The following is an 18,407-nucleotide window of genomic DNA, read 5'->3' on the forward strand; positions in this document are numbered from 1 at the left end:
TGTTGAATCACCCCCTAAGTACCGGGGTTATTTACAGTGCAAAACCCTTTAAGATAAATAAAATGCATAGTCCTTTGTTACCTGCTGGGCCAGGAGGTCCTCTTGGCCCCTGGATATTGTGTTGCCCATTTTCACCAAAGTGGTTTGAATTAGACAGGTCTAGAAACATATAGAAAGGCAGATGGTTATTATAAAAATGCATTTCTTTAACTTTTAACTAATAGAAAGGACATGGTTTGAATTATTCCTCAGCAATACATTTCAGAGAGTACAACAGGGTTGTAATTACCACATTGCCAAACCAGGGGAAATTGTCCAGGGAGACACATGTTTATGTGAATCACTTTTTTCTGCTTGGTTTGAATATTACATTAACCATAATAAATGAAGTGGTTCTCTGTGGAACAACGCTATAGATTCAATATCCCACCTGCCATGCACCGAAAAAGGGGCGTGGCCGCAAGATATGTCCGTAAATCGTCGAGCTGCGGCGGGGAGCTCGACAATTCCTGGCTGTTCTCGGCAGAACGGGCCCAGCTGTTTGTAAAGTCGGGCCCGTTCTGCCGAGATCCCTGTTCAATGCTGTCAGGGAAGACAGCATTGAATAGGGACCCCTGCTATTTCCCCTGTCGGAAATAGCGGCAGGAGATTGAATACCCCACTAAAACTTAGATTTGTTTCTTGTGACTGATTTCCTATACTGTGCATGAGGTGTGCATTAACACCAGGTGCTTATTACCGCATAGTGTAGTATTTATTTTAGACCAGGCATGTTCAAACTATGGCCCTCCAGCTGTTGTGAAACTACAAGTCCCATCATGCCTTGCCACAGTTTTGCTATTAGGAAATGCTAAAACTAGGGATGAGCGCCGGTGCCAAAGATTTAGATTTGGATTCGTTGCCGGGATTTATTTTCCCCTAGAGTAACATTAACCTCAATAACATTAATTTCCAGCCCTTTCCAGACAATTTTTACCACTTTACAGCTCACATTGTTGTTTTCATTCAATTTAGGCCAAGGTCTGCAGCAAGCTGTTTAATTATTAACACACAGAACTTATTTTATTTTTTTGAATCAGTAGCTTGTATAACGCTGCGTGGACGCAGAACAATCACACACGGAACTTCTGACAGTATACTATGGGTGCAGTACACACAAACAATGAATAAAGAAGAGAACAATTGATTTGTTTTTTTTTTACTTTATTTTTAATGAGCAGCTTGTATAACGCTGCGTGGACGCAGAACAATCAGACAGAACTTCTGACCATATACATATATATATATATATATATTTTTTTTTACTTTAATTAATTAAATATGTTTTTAATGCGCAGCTTGTATAATGCTGCGTGAAGGCCAAACAATCACACACGGACCTTCTGACAGTATACTATGGGTGCAGTACACACAAAAAAATTAATAAAGAGAAAAATTGATTTGGATTTTTTTTTATTTTAATTAATTAAATTTGTTTTTAATGGAAGGTACTGCCCTAATGTAACATTGGCATCTTTCTCTGGATTTCGACACCCAAAAATGCAGATGATTGCCAGCATTGGGATTCTCTGGAAACAAAATGTTTGCACACATTAAATAGCCAAGCTGAGAATAGAATTGCTATTTTTATTCTATTTCTGTTTGAGCTTTCATTAATACATCAGGCAGGGAGCATTTACCTGATCAGTTCAGTGATTAAAAAGGTGTGTACCCAACTTCAGATTATTATATACAGAGTTATTATTATATATGGGCCTATTTATGTAGCAGTTTCTACATCATTTTATGAATTGTTGCTAAGTACTAATAGTCTAATATAGGAGCTTTCACAGAAAGCTCCTGCATAAGGCAAATTAGTGCTGCAGATCAGGGGTGGGGTGGGGTGGGATTTATAGTGTGCGTATATGCATAATTATGATATTATATAGGTTTCCTATATAATATTATAATTATGCATATACGCACACTATAAATACACACACCTGTAAAAATCCTGCGTTTGCCTCTGCATGGCCGGGTTTAACTGCTTGCCTTTCAGTACCAACCATCAACCTTATTTATGTCACAGTGTGGTACAACCAGCCCTACTATTGTGGTAGCAGTAATTTCATAGCAAGCAGAGAATATCATTGTCACAGTGAAGTCACAGGCCAGAACACATAATCATCTTTAAAGGGATAATCATTGGTTTCAGATCAACCCTTGTCTGTTCTCAGAGCCCTAGCCAGACACTTCCAGACAGTCGCTCAACAAGGTGATTATCATTGGTGGATTATTTCTGCACTGCCTGTATATTCAAATTAGGGTCACTGTGATTATACATAATAGAGGGGTACAGCCAGTATAATTAGTATGCGACTTCTATTGGTATAATAATGCATAGGGGCTCTACTTGCGCTACTACAGTCTGTGTAGGTGCTGTGCTGATTTAGGATGTTATTCTGTTATTAAACGCATCCTTGCGAGTAAACCTAACCCCGCCTTGCAAATGGTGGCACGCCGGCCCACCATTCACAAGGCGCGTTCCTTTGCACTGGCTGCAAATGGATGTTTTGCATAGAAATGCAAGGGAACGCCCACATCATTTGATGTTCGACGACCATCGAATGATGTGGAACATGCATGCATACAGTATGTAAGAGTGGTCTGAGGCACCCTTACATATGCGAGAACGATCTGAAGGAAATGGGAGGGCAGCTGACATCCGGTCACGTCATGAGAATGCCCAGCGGTCTCATTGGAACGCCCATGAAACGCTGGGCCTTCACATATGCTAATGGTTCCACACACCCCCACCCAATGATCTGTTTATTCGCATACGCACCCTGCGTATGCGCAGAAATGGGCATGCGCATTGGGCATGCGCAGTAACAAAACATTGGTCGCCGTGTGAACGAACGGCAGTTGCGAATGGACCTGAATAAGGTCTAGTCAAGTGGGGGTAGCCATTGCTGCCATAATAGGGGGGGGGGGACGGGGGATGGTGGAAACAGTGAAAGAGCATTTATTATTTATTAGAGCAGTGAAAGAGCAAAGGAATGTATTATTTTTGTCCCTAAAGTGACACCTCCCCCCCACGCGTAGATATGCAGTAGCGCACGCCGGGGGGGTTTCTGAGTACCCAGAACCCCCCCCTCAGGAGCCTAAGGGATCTAGCCTGAAAGCTGAGGGTCCCCTCTTTCCATGGGTACAAGAATTTTAAAAATCGGCCCTTGGGAACCGGAGATATCTGACTTCAAAGCAGTGGTCCCCATCCAAGCCTGTTAATTGCTCTTCCCAGTCAGATATTTAAGGTTCTGTCTGACTTAGAGTTTTTCTGAGGGTATACTGCAAAAGCTGTGACTCTCCCCCTTTGATGGACACTAGAAGCTTGTCTCTACTGTTCCCAGAACCAGATATATCAGCCTTCCAGCAGGTGGTTACTGCCCAGCTCCACACACCTGGTATGTAGTTTTATATACTCGTTGGCAGATTGCTCTGCCTCCTGAACTCTGATCCCCTAGTGCCCAATACCATTTGGTAGGTGAGATTCTCTATTTTTTAATTCCATTAAAAGCTAAGAAATCTATTTCCGGGAACTGGAGATATCTGCAGTCAAGTAAGCCCTCCTCCCACCAGAAAATTATGAATAATAAACCCACTGCACTATACACCCCTCCTCTGCATATTAAACATCCTCTACCACCCTGGAAGTTATGTATCAGGACCCCTTCATTCAGCCCAATGCCCCCTTCTCCCACCTCATCTCCCACCATCTGTGCAGTAAAGGGGGAATTAGTGAAAATTACTGATCCAGGCCCTACATGCTGAGCGGTTGATATAATGCCCCCTTCCACCCGTGGGATATCAAAGCTTCCGCTCATAGCACCCACCACCCCTACCGCTGGAGGATCGGTAGGGGCTCCAATACATTGCTATGCCCAGGGGTCTACACTGTTGTTATGTATGTGTATATATGTGTGTGTGTGTGTGTGTGTGTGTGTGAGTGTGTGTGTGTGTGTGTGTGTGAGTGTGAGTGTGTGTGTGTGTGTGTGTGTGCATATATATATGTGTATATATATATATATATATAATAATTATTATTATTTATATACATTTGGTCTAGCTATAATACTTTAACTGGCCCAGCATATACTGGGTCACCTAAGTGTCCATCTCCGTGCTTTACTCCTCCCCTCTCTGGAAATCCCCTTCTGAAAATCCTGCGTTTGCCCCTGATATGTGGTGGGCCCTGCCTGCCCAGTTCTTAATCTGGCACTGTCTGAATTTACTGATCCTTACTACATTTCAGGATATCAAAAGAATTCTTGCATCTGCTCAATAAGTACTGTATAGCCTGCCACCTAGTGGCTGTATTGAATACCTACTATGACATGCAATAATACAGAGCTATGGGGGAAATTTTGTAAGGCAAATACACCTAAACAATTCCTATTCATATTGGAACATTTTCTATTTACATTTACTATGCCAAAAATAAAACAATTTATATTCATGACACATTCGTATTAGTATTTCTGAATATGAATATATACGCCATCGACAGAATACGAATAGGAATCACCATTCAAAAGACAGCCGGCAGTGCGGTCTGTATCCCATAGGCTACATTTCAGAATGGCAGTATCCCAGGGACCCAATGCTGCCCGATATTGATATATCGGGCAGCTTTGCATCCCCCATAGAGACCTATGCACGATACACCTGGGGGCGGTGCAGGAGGGATCGCAGCAGGGATCGGAGATTCCTGCTGCGGCCCCCTCCTGATACATTTGGAGGATAGTTAACCCCTTGGGTGGTATGGATGGAAATTTTCCGGGCTCAGCTGCGCTGCCGCAGCGGGCTGTCCCGGAAAGTTTCCGGGCATACCACTAATATAGATTAGGTGCACGCCAGTGGTGTCCAGGTGTGCACCACTGGCGCAGCACCTCTAGAGTCCCCCTTCCTCCTTGCACCCCCCAGTCCCACCCATCACCTTTGCTCCGGCGTACGCTGGAGCCCCCCTGACCCAGCCGCCATGCTGCCAGCTGCCACTCATTTTACAACAGCAGTGACGTCGGCAGCAGGCTCGGGTATGTTAAGCGTGGCTCGGGGGGACTCGGGAGCACTCAGCCACCCGAGTCCTCCCGAGCAGCTGCGAACATCTCCCAGCCTGCAGCCGACGTCACTGCTGAATGTGACAGGCAGCTAAGGCAGCGGGAGCAGCGGCGGCAGGGAAGCTCCGGTGTACAAACACCGGAGCGGAGGTGAGGGGGAAGGGGGGGGGGGGCATGTTTTTTCAAATTACGGAGGTCAATCCCAGGAATCCCGGGATTATGCATTTTTCAATCTCGAAGCCCGGGATTGAAAAAGTGCCCCGGGATTGAAGCATTGAAGCCCATCCTGGGGACTGAAGTGCCTTAGGCCAGTGGTTCCCAAACTGTGTGCCATGGTACTCTGGGGTACCTTGGGACACTTGCAGGGGTGCCTTAGGTTAGGACCAGGAGTAATCCAAATTGGACAGTATAATAGGCAAAACTATTGTTTGTGGCTTCCGATCATAAAATATGTGGAAAAACAGAAGCTATTCCTATCCCTTACTACATTTCTAACCTAAGGATGACATATAAACACTATTTACTTAATTTAATAATTTCTTTTATAACCTTGTCAATAAGAAACTATTGCACTAGGGGTACCATGAACAAAATTCTGATACTCTAGGGCGCAGTGATTATAAAAAGTTTGGGAACCACTGCATTAGGCTAGAAAAGTATATACATAATTTTACCATGTTTCAACAGTAAATCTGTAAAGGTTCATTAGCTCCAAATTAAGTATGTACTCATTAATTTACAAGCATTTAAAAGCAGTGAATATTGTGAATACAGAATGTCCATGATTTGGAAATAAGGAAACGGAGAATATTTAATTATACACAGAAAATAAACCAAAGCAGCAAAAGTATAAATGTCCTAATGAACTATTTCTATTCATCAAAGAAAAAATGTTTGTTTTGTCTATGAAATAGATACAAGTATAGACTAAATGATCTTTAACATCGGTGTGGAAATGTTATTTTTAAACTTGTATCTTGTAGGTTTTTTTTGGAGACCAGTAGTAGTTGGATTACTCTTTTTACCAAACCTCTAGAAACTATTAGAGTATGTAGGACACTCTGTGTCCAGCTGGAGAAATATCTCAGTCAAATTTGGAAGTTCTAAAACTGTTTTACTGAATGCCCAAGAAAATACAGCTCACGAAAAATAGATAGTCACAATACTTAAATATCTGTTTTTGGGGTGGGTCACATGGAGCAGCATGAGGTCACACACAGCCGCTGTGACCCAAAACATGGCAGCCCTGTGCAGTTTAGGCTACGCAGGCAGGGGGCTTCCATAGAAATGGGAGCGCTTCACAGTTCAGAGAAGCTTTCACATATTGCAATGTGATTGCAAAACTTTGCAATCGCGGAGAGGGACTTGGTATGGGGGATGGCAATCCCCTGCGCTGGGCGGCCCTCAATGCTAGAAGAGCAATTGCAGTTTTGAGAATTTTTGCAAAACTACAACTGATGCTGAATTGGGCCCAATGGGTAATGCTAATGGACTAAATAATTGATATACCTTGATTCATAAGTCTCTGCATAGCTGAAGTAGGGATGCCTGATGGCCCTGGGGGTCCTCTCTCACCAGGAGCACCTGCAGGACCATCCCTTCCAGGGGGGCCAGGGGGACCTAAATGTGTGACATGGGTAAGAATGTAAGTTAGAGATACATTATGTAACTAGATACGATATGACAACATATATCAATAAGTACAGTTTTGTGGAAAAGCTAATAGAGAAGGATAATGTCTGATAAAGAAAATGAAAGATTAAAGTAAAAGGCATTATGCAAAGAAGGGTAACACAACAGCAAGCCTGGTGCACAGTGAGGGCTAGGAAATACTACATGGATAAAACAGAGAGGTCATAAGTCAAGCTGGGCCATAAACTAGTCTAGAATGCTGATTCAGAAAAAGGTCAATTTAATCCTGCCCACCGCTCGTACATGCTGTCCCCCTTCTCAAGGCGAATTTGCCCACACGGCTGTGAATGGATGTTTTGCCAAACCCACATCATTCCAAACCCACATCATACAATGGTCGCCGACCATCAAATTAAGTGGAATGTACACGCAAAACTAAGACACTCTCAGTAAATGGGGGAGCCGGCCTTAAGGATTTCGTCTGTGTAATTCAGATTCAAAATAACACATAAAATAAACTTTATTTAAAACCCAAAAAAAGATTGCCACTTTTAAGCTTCCCCATGGGGAACAATCTCCGAAGGCCCCTGGTGAGTGATATAAAAAGTAATAGCAATCTAGCCATCACCAGGAGGGAGACTTTTACCAATAGACAACAGTCGTAGGAGGTGGCATTAATAAGTAGGCAAACACCCCATTTTGAGGTATATTAGGCTATAATAAATCAGAACTTTACAGTATGTCAGTAACAAAAAGGAAACAAAGCTGGAAATTCACCATGTGTCTTTAGTTGTCTATAATGCTGTATGATTTATTGGAACATATTTTGTCAATAAAATTGATAAAATGTCCCTAAAGCCTGCAGTATTCAGCAGCAATTTATATGTACAGTACGTGTCTGCAGTGCTTTTGGAAAGGACTAGAAAATAGTCCAAATACACTAGTGCATTGGAACTAATGCTCCCATACGTTATCTTCCACTTACGAATGCCAAATATTGCCCAAAAGAGGTGATGAAACAAGGAATAATATGGGAATATTACGCATCAGGCTAAGCTTCTCCTTGAGGAGAGATCAGGGTCAGAGAGCTCAGTGCAGTTGTACAGCTTGCCCGCTCCTAAGAATGATACTGCTCTTATATTATACAAGTAACAAGCTCATGCGTGTTAACATGAACAAGAGCTACCATGCATTCTTAGACTGGACAGCAGGGCCTTTGCCCAATATAGACAAGTGTGTGGGGCAAACAAATTGGACAGATCCATTCACTGTGAATTCGGTTCTGATATAGGTAAAAATACATTGGGAACTAATGGTGTGTACACACGGTGCCAAGTGCCGTGCGATGTGATCCCTGACGCCATCGCATCACATTGCACGGCATGCATGCGGTGTGCATACAAGCTTGACTGTATAGTGCACTATATAGTCAAGGCAGCCAAGACTTTCTGCCGTGCGATACAGGAGTGCGCATCGGGATCGCACGGGTTAAAACCCTTGCAATCTGCATGCGATCTGCATGAGATACCGATGCGATTCTGACTATGTCAGAATCGCAGGGAGATTGTACCCGTGTGTACACACTATTAGGGTCTGTATACAATGAATTAAAGGAATGTCTATAAAAGTATAAAGTAGAAGAACATTATACATTTTCAAACTAGGGGATAAACCACACCAAAATAACATAAAGTATAAGAGGTAAAATGAATGCGACATTAGAACACAGGTGAAAAAGCATTAAAATACAGTAGACTGACAGCAGGACCCACCTGGAGGTCCAGCTGGACCTTTCATTCCAGGTAACAACTGGCTTCCGGGCGTTCCAATAGGCCGTATAGTGCCCTTTCTTTTGTTACTACCTGAAATTAAAATGTATGGAGTTCATGTATACATTACATTTTCTGTGCTGAGTAAAACAAGGGCTCTGGAACAGCTTTTTGTTTGGATTCAGTATTGAATCCCGGCGGTCGGGATCCCGGCGTTCAGAATCCCGACGCCGGAATCCCGACAGCCGAAATGCCGACAAGGGGGGGGGACGTGGATCGCCCCCCCTTGCGGGCTCGCTGCACTCGCCACGCAGCGGGCCTGGTGCCTCGCTACGCTCTGCACACTAATTTATTCTCCCTCCAGGGGTGTCGTGGACACCCACGGAGGGAGAATGTGTCGGCATTTCGGCGGTCGGCATTTCGGCGGTCGGGATTCCGGCGTCGGGATTCTGAACGCCGGGATCCCGACCGCCGGGATTGTAACTGCATCCCTTTTGTTTTCTCCCTCCCTTTTTGTGGTATATCATTGCAATATAACAAATTATGCAGCAATACTTGTATTTAGTAATCATATTTACACTAGTTAAAAACCTGTCAAAATGATGGCTTCTGCAATGTACTTTCACTTTGAGCTGTGGCAATTTCTACTTTCACTTTGAGCTGTGACAGTTTTTAGCCCACAAACTCTCCACCCCACCACCAGTCCCTATCTGCTCCTACCTACATTCCCTGGCAGGTATTCAATGTGCCAGCGAGGGGGTTAAACAGCGAGGATCACAGAAAACCAGGGATCCTCGCTGTTTAACCCCTGCGCCGGCCGCTCGCCCTATTCAACGTTCTGGGGAAATCCTCGCCGTCACAGGACGGCGAGGATTCCCCCAAACAGCGAGACCTGCGGCTAATGCAGCGAACCCGCTGTATTTCGCCGCGAGTCTCACTGCTTCTGGAGCCGCATACGCCAATTCCCCCTCACTCAAAAAACGGAGCAAGGGGGAATTGGCGTATGAGGGGGGTGCGTTGAATACTGACAGGGTGAGTGGTGACAGCGAGCAGGCAGGAAGCCCTGCTCGTTGTCGCCGCTCGCCCACGCCATTGAATACCCCCCCCCTGTCTTCACCACTTTCTCTCTCCATATCCAGCAAGTTTGATACAGATCAGTCTTCATGAATAAATTGCTTTCACTTTCTGTTATGACATCTTTTAGCACACAAAGGAGTAATTTGGTCCGTTGAGTGGCCTCAAATGTATACTGACATTACTTCACCTCAGGAGTAGTTAGCCTTTTACTTCAGGAGTAGTTAGCCTTTTATATATAAAAAGGAATACCATGATTGCATACAGCAATGATGCATACCATAGAAATCTAATTCACTTACCTTCCTGAGCCAAAAAAGAGCCTTTTGCCAGCTGTGCCATAGATGCTACAATATAATGACATGAACAAGTGTTACAGATTACCATGTACTAGTGGTGGTCAGTGGGAGCACAATGTGAATAGTCACTGCACTGCAGTGCATAGAGGTATGTTGCTGACACATGCAAGAGGTTAATAAATAGGATATATTGGCATTGGAGGGAGGACACAGGATGGAAGACAAATTCTCATGTCACCAGTTCCTTCCACTGAGCACTCTTGCGTTGTATAATGTCCTGTGACACATATCCTCCAAAAATAGCTGGTCATGGGAAGCAGATTTATGCCATTTTTGTACAGAAAATGGATTCACCAGGTCACACAGGAAATGAGACTTTATGCAAATATAAACAAGGGATAGTTATGCACAAGTTATGGCCTGCCTGAGGTAGATTAGGCTTCTATTTATTTTTAATCATGTGGGTTTTTATTGTTTAAGTCCTACATATACCCTTAAAGATCTCCAGTACATTTTTTATTTCATTATTTTAATTCCACACAAACATCTAGGAGGCTAATCAATGGAGAAATAGTAAATTTCAGCATGGGGTAGAGGGGAACAGTAATAGCCTATGGTTCCACAGTGCCTAACGTTTCCTGCGTATGTTGTGTTTAAGAAACAAGAAGCACTTAAAGTGTTTTATTCCTTAGAAAAGTCAAATTACTCATTTAAAAGCAAAAAAAAAAAAAAAAAACCAGCACAAAATAAAGGTCAATATGAAGCCTGTGGCTAGACATAATGTCATTTTACAAATGATGGCAACAAGTAACGATTGGAAGGACATAGAGCATGAACAGGAGAGTAATGCCCTGTACACACGGTATGATTTGTTCTATCTTTCCATTAGATTTTGCTTATATAAGCAAAATTGGGTACTTGTTTCCTAGAACGGCGCCCAAGATTTCCATCTTATGCCATCGCATGCGTTGCATGCCATATAGCCGCATACGATGCATGCGATGCAATGCGATTTTTAATTTTATAAGCACTCTAAAGGGTGCTTACAATGTTAAATGCACCCCCACTATCAACGCGAACCCGAAGCGTGGTGAGCGCAGCGAGCTCGCAAGGGGCGTCGGTACGCGTCCTCCGACCTTTTCATACCCCCACTATCCACGTCAGCGTGGAGTTGATTTTAGATAGTGTGGTGAGTGTAACGAGCCACCAAGCCCGAAACGTGGCGAGCGTAGCAAGCCCCGCGTGGGGACCTGTATTACTTTACATGTATTCCGCGTCCCCTCACCATGCTTCGGCCTCGGTGGCTCGCTGCGCTCGCCACACTATCTAAAATCAACTCCACGCCGCACAGCCCTGAGACATCGAAATCGAATCAAAAAATAGACTTTGCAGGCAAGACTATATATTACAGATCTATACTATATAGCAGTGGTTCCCAAACTGTGTGCCGTGGCTCCCTGCGGTGCCTCGAGACACTTGCAGGGGTGCCACGGGTTTATGGTCCGCATTGCCAGCCACCCCCTCCCCTCACACGCAGGAGTCCCCGCACGGCTGCATATGGATGTTACATCATCTTCCATTTGCATGCGGGGAGAAATCATTCAATGGCCACCGACCATCGAATGATTTCTACAGGGCTCACAGTTCAGAGACACCTATATAGTGACTCTAAACTGTGGGCGCCCTGTGTGAGGACAGAGCAGGCAACGGACATCCGGTGATGTCAGCGGCCCACTCTCCGCACCCGCGTCACGGCCTCATTAGCCTTAGAACGCCTAGCGTTCTCATGGGAATGCCCATGAAACTCTGTGCGTTCCTATATGCTAATGGTGTTAGCCAGCGCCCCCCGCCCTTCTCCGTCCCCCACCGCTGTGTAGGGTGCGTGCACCCAGCGAACCAAAAGTTCACTGTGGGTGCATTCACCTTGCATCTGCACATGCGCAGAAACGCGCTTGCGCATGCGCAGGTGCTCAACACCGGTCCTCTGCGCGAATGTGCGGAGGACCAAATGGATCTGAATAAGGTCCTATGTGTACATCCCTTAAAACATAATCCATGTTGATGATGATAATAATAATATTAATCTGCAACATATAACAACATATAACAGTTGATGGTGGCATGCTCTTGGAGACAGTAGTAAACAAATAGTTCTGATTATGATTTTTTTTAAAAAGACAGAATTGGAATATGCAACTAAGCAATTGAGAAGCAAATGAGAATCAAAAATCATAGCAGCAGAGGTACAGAGTACTTTTAAGTCCTACCCTTCATGCCCACCTCCCCAGGACTACCACGTGCTGGTGAGCTTCCCAATAACCCAGATGGCGATCGCGCGTCCACTTCAGATGCTATGATCGTTGCAACCTGTTAACAGGAATATGAAAATAATTAGGCTACATTATATGCACAAAGAAATAAATTAGAAAAGCATAAACAATTAATACACAAACTAAAAGCATTAACTTAGATCAAATTACCTTTGCTTCTAAAGAACTTAGGCGCTCGCTTAACTCTGGAATCTGACTGCAGTTCAGGCATCCTACGTCAAAATAAAACATGGAGGATAAAATGAAGCAATAAAATGTATTATACCTAGATCATATGCAGCTTTGTGTTCAAAAGTCAATAATGTTATTTAATCCATTTTGTTTGACTCAGGTCAAGCATGCAAGTCTGGCCCAATTAATTGGCAGTGGTAAGTATCACTGCCACTTCACTGTTAGGGATCGTGGGAAAAGCTACTTTTCGGATCAGCTGACCCTGCACTGAAGCAATGCTGTAGATCTTCAACCCAACAGGTTGGAAAGGATTACTGAGTCCTCAAAGCCATCAATGGGACTCTTATCTGTAACGCTGCATATGGATAGCAGCACCTACTAGAAAAAAAAATATTAGGCATTCTGCCACTTGATAAATATAGATAAGTCGCCATCCACATAAGGTTTATGGGTATGTCAGCAATGGAAGGTAAGTGGTTAAGGGCGGGATGTATTAAAATACATCGCCGCCCTTCGCGGCCCCCCCGCCGCGATGCCGCCGCATATGTACTAACATATGCGGCTGGCATCGTGATGCGGTGACGGAGGCCCCCCGCGATACCTGGAATGTGGTGTGCGGGGGTCTCCGTCACCTCCCAGCCGGCTCCTGCATCCCTCACGCCGGGGACAGCTAAGCAAGCTGTCCCCGGCGCCTCCTCCTCCCCCCCTGCAGCCGGAAGGACGTCCGGCTGCGTCACTAGGGGGAGGAGGGGTTTACCTTCCAGGGTCCAGGAGGACCCTTCAGGAAGGTAAGCGAGAGGGGGGGTCGGCGAGGCGATACCCTACACTGCGGTATCATTTTTGATACTTTGGAAAATGCGGTAAAACCGGGGTTTTACCGCATTTTCCATTTGATACATCTCGCCCTTAGTCTTTGTTATATGGCCAAAGCAAAGAAAAAACCTGATCATGTGTAAGGCCTGTAATATGCATGCGCGAGACCTTACTGTGATTAAATCCTGCTACTTTTTTAATTGCTGGTCGTTTGCAAGGTGATTGACAAAAGCCTGGCTTTTGTAGGTGGTAACCGGCTGTTTCCTAGGAGTGGCAGGGAGAATGCAGTCATGCCCAGGTGTTTTCAGGAAAGTCAGCTATGGCCCGACCAGCCTGTTTCTATGGCAGTCATCGAGTACAATTTGTCCTGGGCTACGCATAGGGTAGTATTCAATGCGGCCGGCGAGCGGGTTAAACAGCAAGGATCGCAGAAAACCAGCGATTCTCGCTGTTTAACCCCCGTGCCGGCCGCTCGCCCTATTCATCGTTCTGGGGGAATCCTCGCTGTCACTGGACGGCGAGGATTCCCCCAAACAGCGAGACCCGCGGCTAATGCAGCGAACCCTCTGTATTTATCCGTGAGTCTCGCTGCTTCTGCAGCCGCATACGCCGATTCCCCCTCGCTCAAAGAATGGAGCTGTCGCCGCTCGCCCATGGCATTGAATACACCCCATAGACTGTACAGAGTGGAAAAATCATTCAATTCAATGAATTTGCAGCTTATCGCAGGACTGTAATATTTTCGCAAGCCATGTTAAGCAATTCACAGGCTTGCACGGAGGTGAGTTTCACTCTGATATAGTGGTGTATACCTGATTGCCGAGTTCCGAAAATTAGCAGCTGTGCAATGAGGTCTGAATTAAGGTGCCCATACACGGAGCGTTTTGCCCATGCAATGCGCGTACATCACAAGTGCATACACCGAAATACACAGAAGTTTTCAAGTTTTGTTCTCTCTCAAACTACCCATAATTACAGAGCTGTGTGTATGTCAGGCTCTCCAACATATTAAACAGATGTTTTTAATTCCATCTTGCTTGCTCGCCGTCACTCACTTCTCTCACTCAATAACCCTTACGTGTCTCTCTCTAGAAATCACTGCTCCCATACTCACTTGCTCTTATCACTAGTCATTGCAGCTTATTATTCCGCCCAGTGCCATTCTCCTGCTCGTTCCCTGACATCTCAGGAGGAACTGTGCTAGATAAATAACCGTAAGACGTAGATGGGCTACTTTGGGCGGTATACAGTCGTTAGGTCGACACTATTAAAGTCCACATACATTGGGTCGACCACTGAAGGTCAACTGGCCTAAGGTCGACAGGGTCAAAAGGTTGACACAATCATTAGGTCGGCATTGGGAAGGTCAACAGCCAAAAAGGTCAGCATGGGTTTTTCAGGGTTTTTGGAGACAACATGTGCCGACAGGTGGAATTTCATGCCCTGCCATCCACTAGGGCATGGAGGGAGAATAGCACAGAGCCCGAAGCATGGCGACAATAGCGAACTATGCAAGGAGACACAGTGCAATTTTTCTGTGTCCATGTTGTCTCTGTCAGCATTCAGTTAAAAAACATGTCTGTCGACTTTTGATGGTCGACTCAATATATGTCAACCTTAACCCAAATTCTATGTTTCCCTATGGGCCACTCTTAAATACTTGATAGTTACATCTCCCCCGTAGCCTGTTCAGTTTCATTAATACTAGCGTATTCAGTTCTCTCTCTACTGATGTTATTTTTGCATTCTTACTCTGTATCTTGCATAGTATACAACCACTTTACTTTTTCACAAGCAAAAGAAAATATTTTGTTCTTCATTTTCATCTCCCCATTTCAAATGTGCCAGATGCCTCCTGTTCTATAACTTTCATTCTCTCTGTGTTTCTGTAATCACTTCTCCTGGCCACATTGCAATGGTTGCTCTGGAAACAAGTGGATCACACTGTGCAGCACAGGGGAGTTTCCTCTCCTCACGCCAACCCCTAGAGGGCTATGGGTAGCAGCCAAGATTGAAGACCTATTTTACTCTGTGATGTCATCAAGTCCCACTTAGACTTATTCCGTATTGGTCAGATACAATAAAGTGTGCAAATAACAGGCAAAGAGAACCTCTTAAACCATATCCCTCTTAGGATCAGTCTTCTACAACAGGCCAGAAGCAGGCAGTAACAAAAAGCATGCAGGCAGCACAATATTATAAACTTCCATCTTAGTAGTAGCTGTGCATGGGTTAAGTAGGTTTAGTGAAGCAGCTGATTCCAGCACAGCTGCCCACTCTGCCCCAGCTGGCTTGGCAGAGTTTGTAAACTCCGCTTTTAACCCCATCTGACCTCAAAAGAGCCTGGAAAACTGGAAGGTTAAATGCAGGACAGCTTTCCATGCCCCCAATAATAGTCTGTAGGCACAATGTCAGAGAATGTCAGAAATACACAATGCTCAGCAGTTCACTCACCCAGACATGAAGAACTGCGCGTGCCATGGTGCTAACATCTTGCAGACGCCAAGCACTGTGGTTTTCTTTTAAACATAAGCAAGTATACTAAACACGCCAATGCAAGTCTAGCATATGTGCTCTCATTTTATTATTGTTCTGCTCTTTCTAATTCACAAAGAGAAACCCAACTAACCACTATAATAGTGGAAACAGTCTCCTGGTCTGTGCTTCTGGCTAATGCATTCTGGGAAAATATTTATCCTCTATATAATAAAAAGCTCCTCATCCCTATGGGGGAATGCAAGTGCTTTGCAAACTGACAGACACTAGATGGCACTTGACAGAGCAATCAATGTGTTACTCCATTCTGCCAATGCTGACATTGCTGTTATGCTGGTAACTAGTGTTTATAGAAAACGTGATTATTCTTCTGTGCCATATTAGTGTGAAAACCTGTGCAGTGAAGCACAACCTTCATTATGACTTTGGAAGCCCATAAAACACTCATTAGTAAGTATTTTATTCTGTAGGAACATAACAACAATCATCCTCCCATCACCGACTTCATTACATGGAAATATACCCAAAAGTCTGTACAAGTCACATTGCAGTGCCCACCACTAGGGTTATCTGAGGGTAGTAACAACGCAGTTATGGCAATGTGATCAGTTACCTGAGAAGCTGCCCCCTTCCCTAGTGGACAATCTATGTAAGGTAGTTCTGATACGTTGAGCTTCCTCTACATCTGCCGGGGATCCAAGGGCTGTAAAACAGTAGAGAATAGTTACCAGAAGCAGTCAGCATCTCTGCAGTCAGAATACCAACAGCAGAATCCCGAAGGTCAGAATTCCATTTGATCTTGAAGGTAAGTACAGGGAAGGGTTATGGTTAGACGCTAGTGGAATTAGGAACTAGTGGGAGGGTTAGGGCTAGGTTACGGAAGTTTGGGAGGTTAGGATTAGGCTGTGTGGTGGGGGTTTAGGATTAAATTGCAGGAGGGGTGGGTTAAGGTTAAATATTTATTGGGATCAGTCGGGTCTTTGACTGTTGGGTTGCTGCTGTCAGCAACCCAATCCCGGGATCGTCAGGATCCCGGAACTTGGCCCAAAAATTGTAAGGATTTCAATCATGGGATTGGAGTTTCCAATCCCGGGATTTCGGGATTAGACTGTGTTTGCTGCCCAGCTGCTCCCGAACTGGCGTGAGGCTCTGTGCAGTTTTTTTTGGGGGGGGGGGCATTTTATTCTTTATCAGGGAAGCCAATCCCGGGAATCCCAGGAATGAGCACTTTTCAATCCCGAATCATGGGATTGAATAAATGCCCCAGGATTGGCATCCCCAATCCTGAACGTTGTGATTTTAATTGCACAGCTCTACTAATCAAGCCATACTATAGCCATCATGGAGGTCAGTGCAAGCTCTTCAATGAATATTGGGGAAGATGTATTATGCCTTAAAAAGAGTGATGTGATGGTGATAAATGTCCAGCCAATCAGCTCCTACTTGTCATGTTATAGGCTGTGTTTTAAAAATGTCAGTTAGGAGATGATTAGCTGGACGTTTATCACTTTTTATCACCCTCACATTTATTGCTTTAAAGGAGTGGCCCATGTCAACTAATCAGCGGTACTTGTTTCCTAGCAGGGCGCCACCGATTTTAATTGTATGAAATCGGGTCGCAAAAATCAGTTTTTACATTGGAACCAATGTTAAATGGTCCCTGAGACCCGATTTTACATTGGACCCAATGTTAAATGCCCCCCAGACTCGATTTTTAATTGTAAACCCACCCTCATGGTTAGATGCTGGGTGTGTAGAGCCTTGGAGATTTGAAGGAGAAAGATATGCAATCTTGCGTTTTTTAGAAACAGCGACTCCTTAATGTCCTCATAAATGTCTTTCAGACAATTGCCAGGAATTTCTGGCTTTTCATACCTTGGTAACTCTGCACAGATTTGTAAGATTGCACATCTTTCTCCTTCAAATCCTCCAAGGCTCTACACACCCAGCATCTACTTCAATACAGTGTGGATTGGTAATATATAATATATCGTGGGAACTTGAATGTACTTGCTTTATGCCTGACAAAGTCATCAGTCAGCTTCTAAATTGCTATATTTTATGCACACCATAATACTTTTTAAATAAATACCCGAAGCGTGGCGAGCGCAGCGAGCCCGCGTGGGACGGCGGTACGCGTCCTCCGACTTTTTCATACCCCCACTATCCACGTCGGCGTGGAGTTGATTTTATATGGTGTGGCGAACGCAGCGAGCCCGAAGCGTGGCGGGACGCGCATTACTTCAGACGTATTACGCGTCCACTCGCCATGCTTCGGGCTCGCTGGCTCGCTGCGCTCGCTACACTGTATAAAATCAACTCCACGCCGACGTGGATAGTGGGGATATGAAAAGGTCGGAGGATGCGTACTGCCGCCCCTCGCGTGCTCGCTACACTAGCCACATTTCAGGTTGACGTTGATCATGGCATTGCGTTAACAATGGGGTGGCATTTCACATAATGGGGGGCATATAACATATGGTCCAATGTAAAATCGGGTCTCAGGGACCATTTTTACATTGGGTCCAATGTAAAAATCGGGTCGGTCGCGTTGCATCGCATTATAATGGCATGCGATGCGGCCGATTTTTAAAGTGTATTAAAAACGTCTTTAAAGCCCGAAAATTGTGTCGTCGGGTCCCATCGCATACCTTAAGTTAAGGTATGCGATGGGACCCGACGTGCGCCGTGCTAGGAAACAAGTACCGTAACATCTATAATTTGCAT

At 44.7% G+C, this 18,407-nt stretch overlaps 1 protein-coding gene across 4 annotated transcripts in view; it reads right to left on the bottom strand.

Annotated features, from left to right (window-relative positions):
• The window catches only part of EMID1 (EMI domain containing 1), a 94,258-nt gene that overhangs the window by 48,864 nt on the left and 26,987 nt on the right, over nucleotides 1–18,407 (bottom strand). For all 4 annotated transcript variants that reach the window (XM_083145501.1, XM_083145507.1, XM_083145515.1 and 1 more), the window contains exons 4-10: nucleotides 16,294–16,383; nucleotides 12,351–12,412; nucleotides 12,138–12,237; nucleotides 9,874–9,918; nucleotides 8,501–8,590; nucleotides 6,606–6,716; nucleotides 82–159 (exon numbers count right to left, since the gene is read on the bottom strand). In XM_083145501.1, coding sequence (XP_083001627.1) covers nucleotides 82–159; nucleotides 6,606–6,716; nucleotides 8,501–8,590; nucleotides 9,874–9,918; nucleotides 12,138–12,237; nucleotides 12,351–12,412; nucleotides 16,294–16,383 — 576 coding nt within the window. The remainder of the gene's footprint in view (nucleotides 1–81; nucleotides 160–6,605; nucleotides 6,717–8,500; nucleotides 8,591–9,873; nucleotides 9,919–12,137; nucleotides 12,238–12,350; nucleotides 12,413–16,293; nucleotides 16,384–18,407) is intronic.

This window comes from Crinia signifera, chromosome 1 (assembly GCF_055691185.1).
Source record: "Crinia signifera chromosome 1, ASM5569118v1, whole genome shotgun sequence".
Taxonomy (NCBI): Eukaryota; Metazoa; Chordata; class Amphibia; order Anura; family Myobatrachidae; genus Crinia; species Crinia signifera.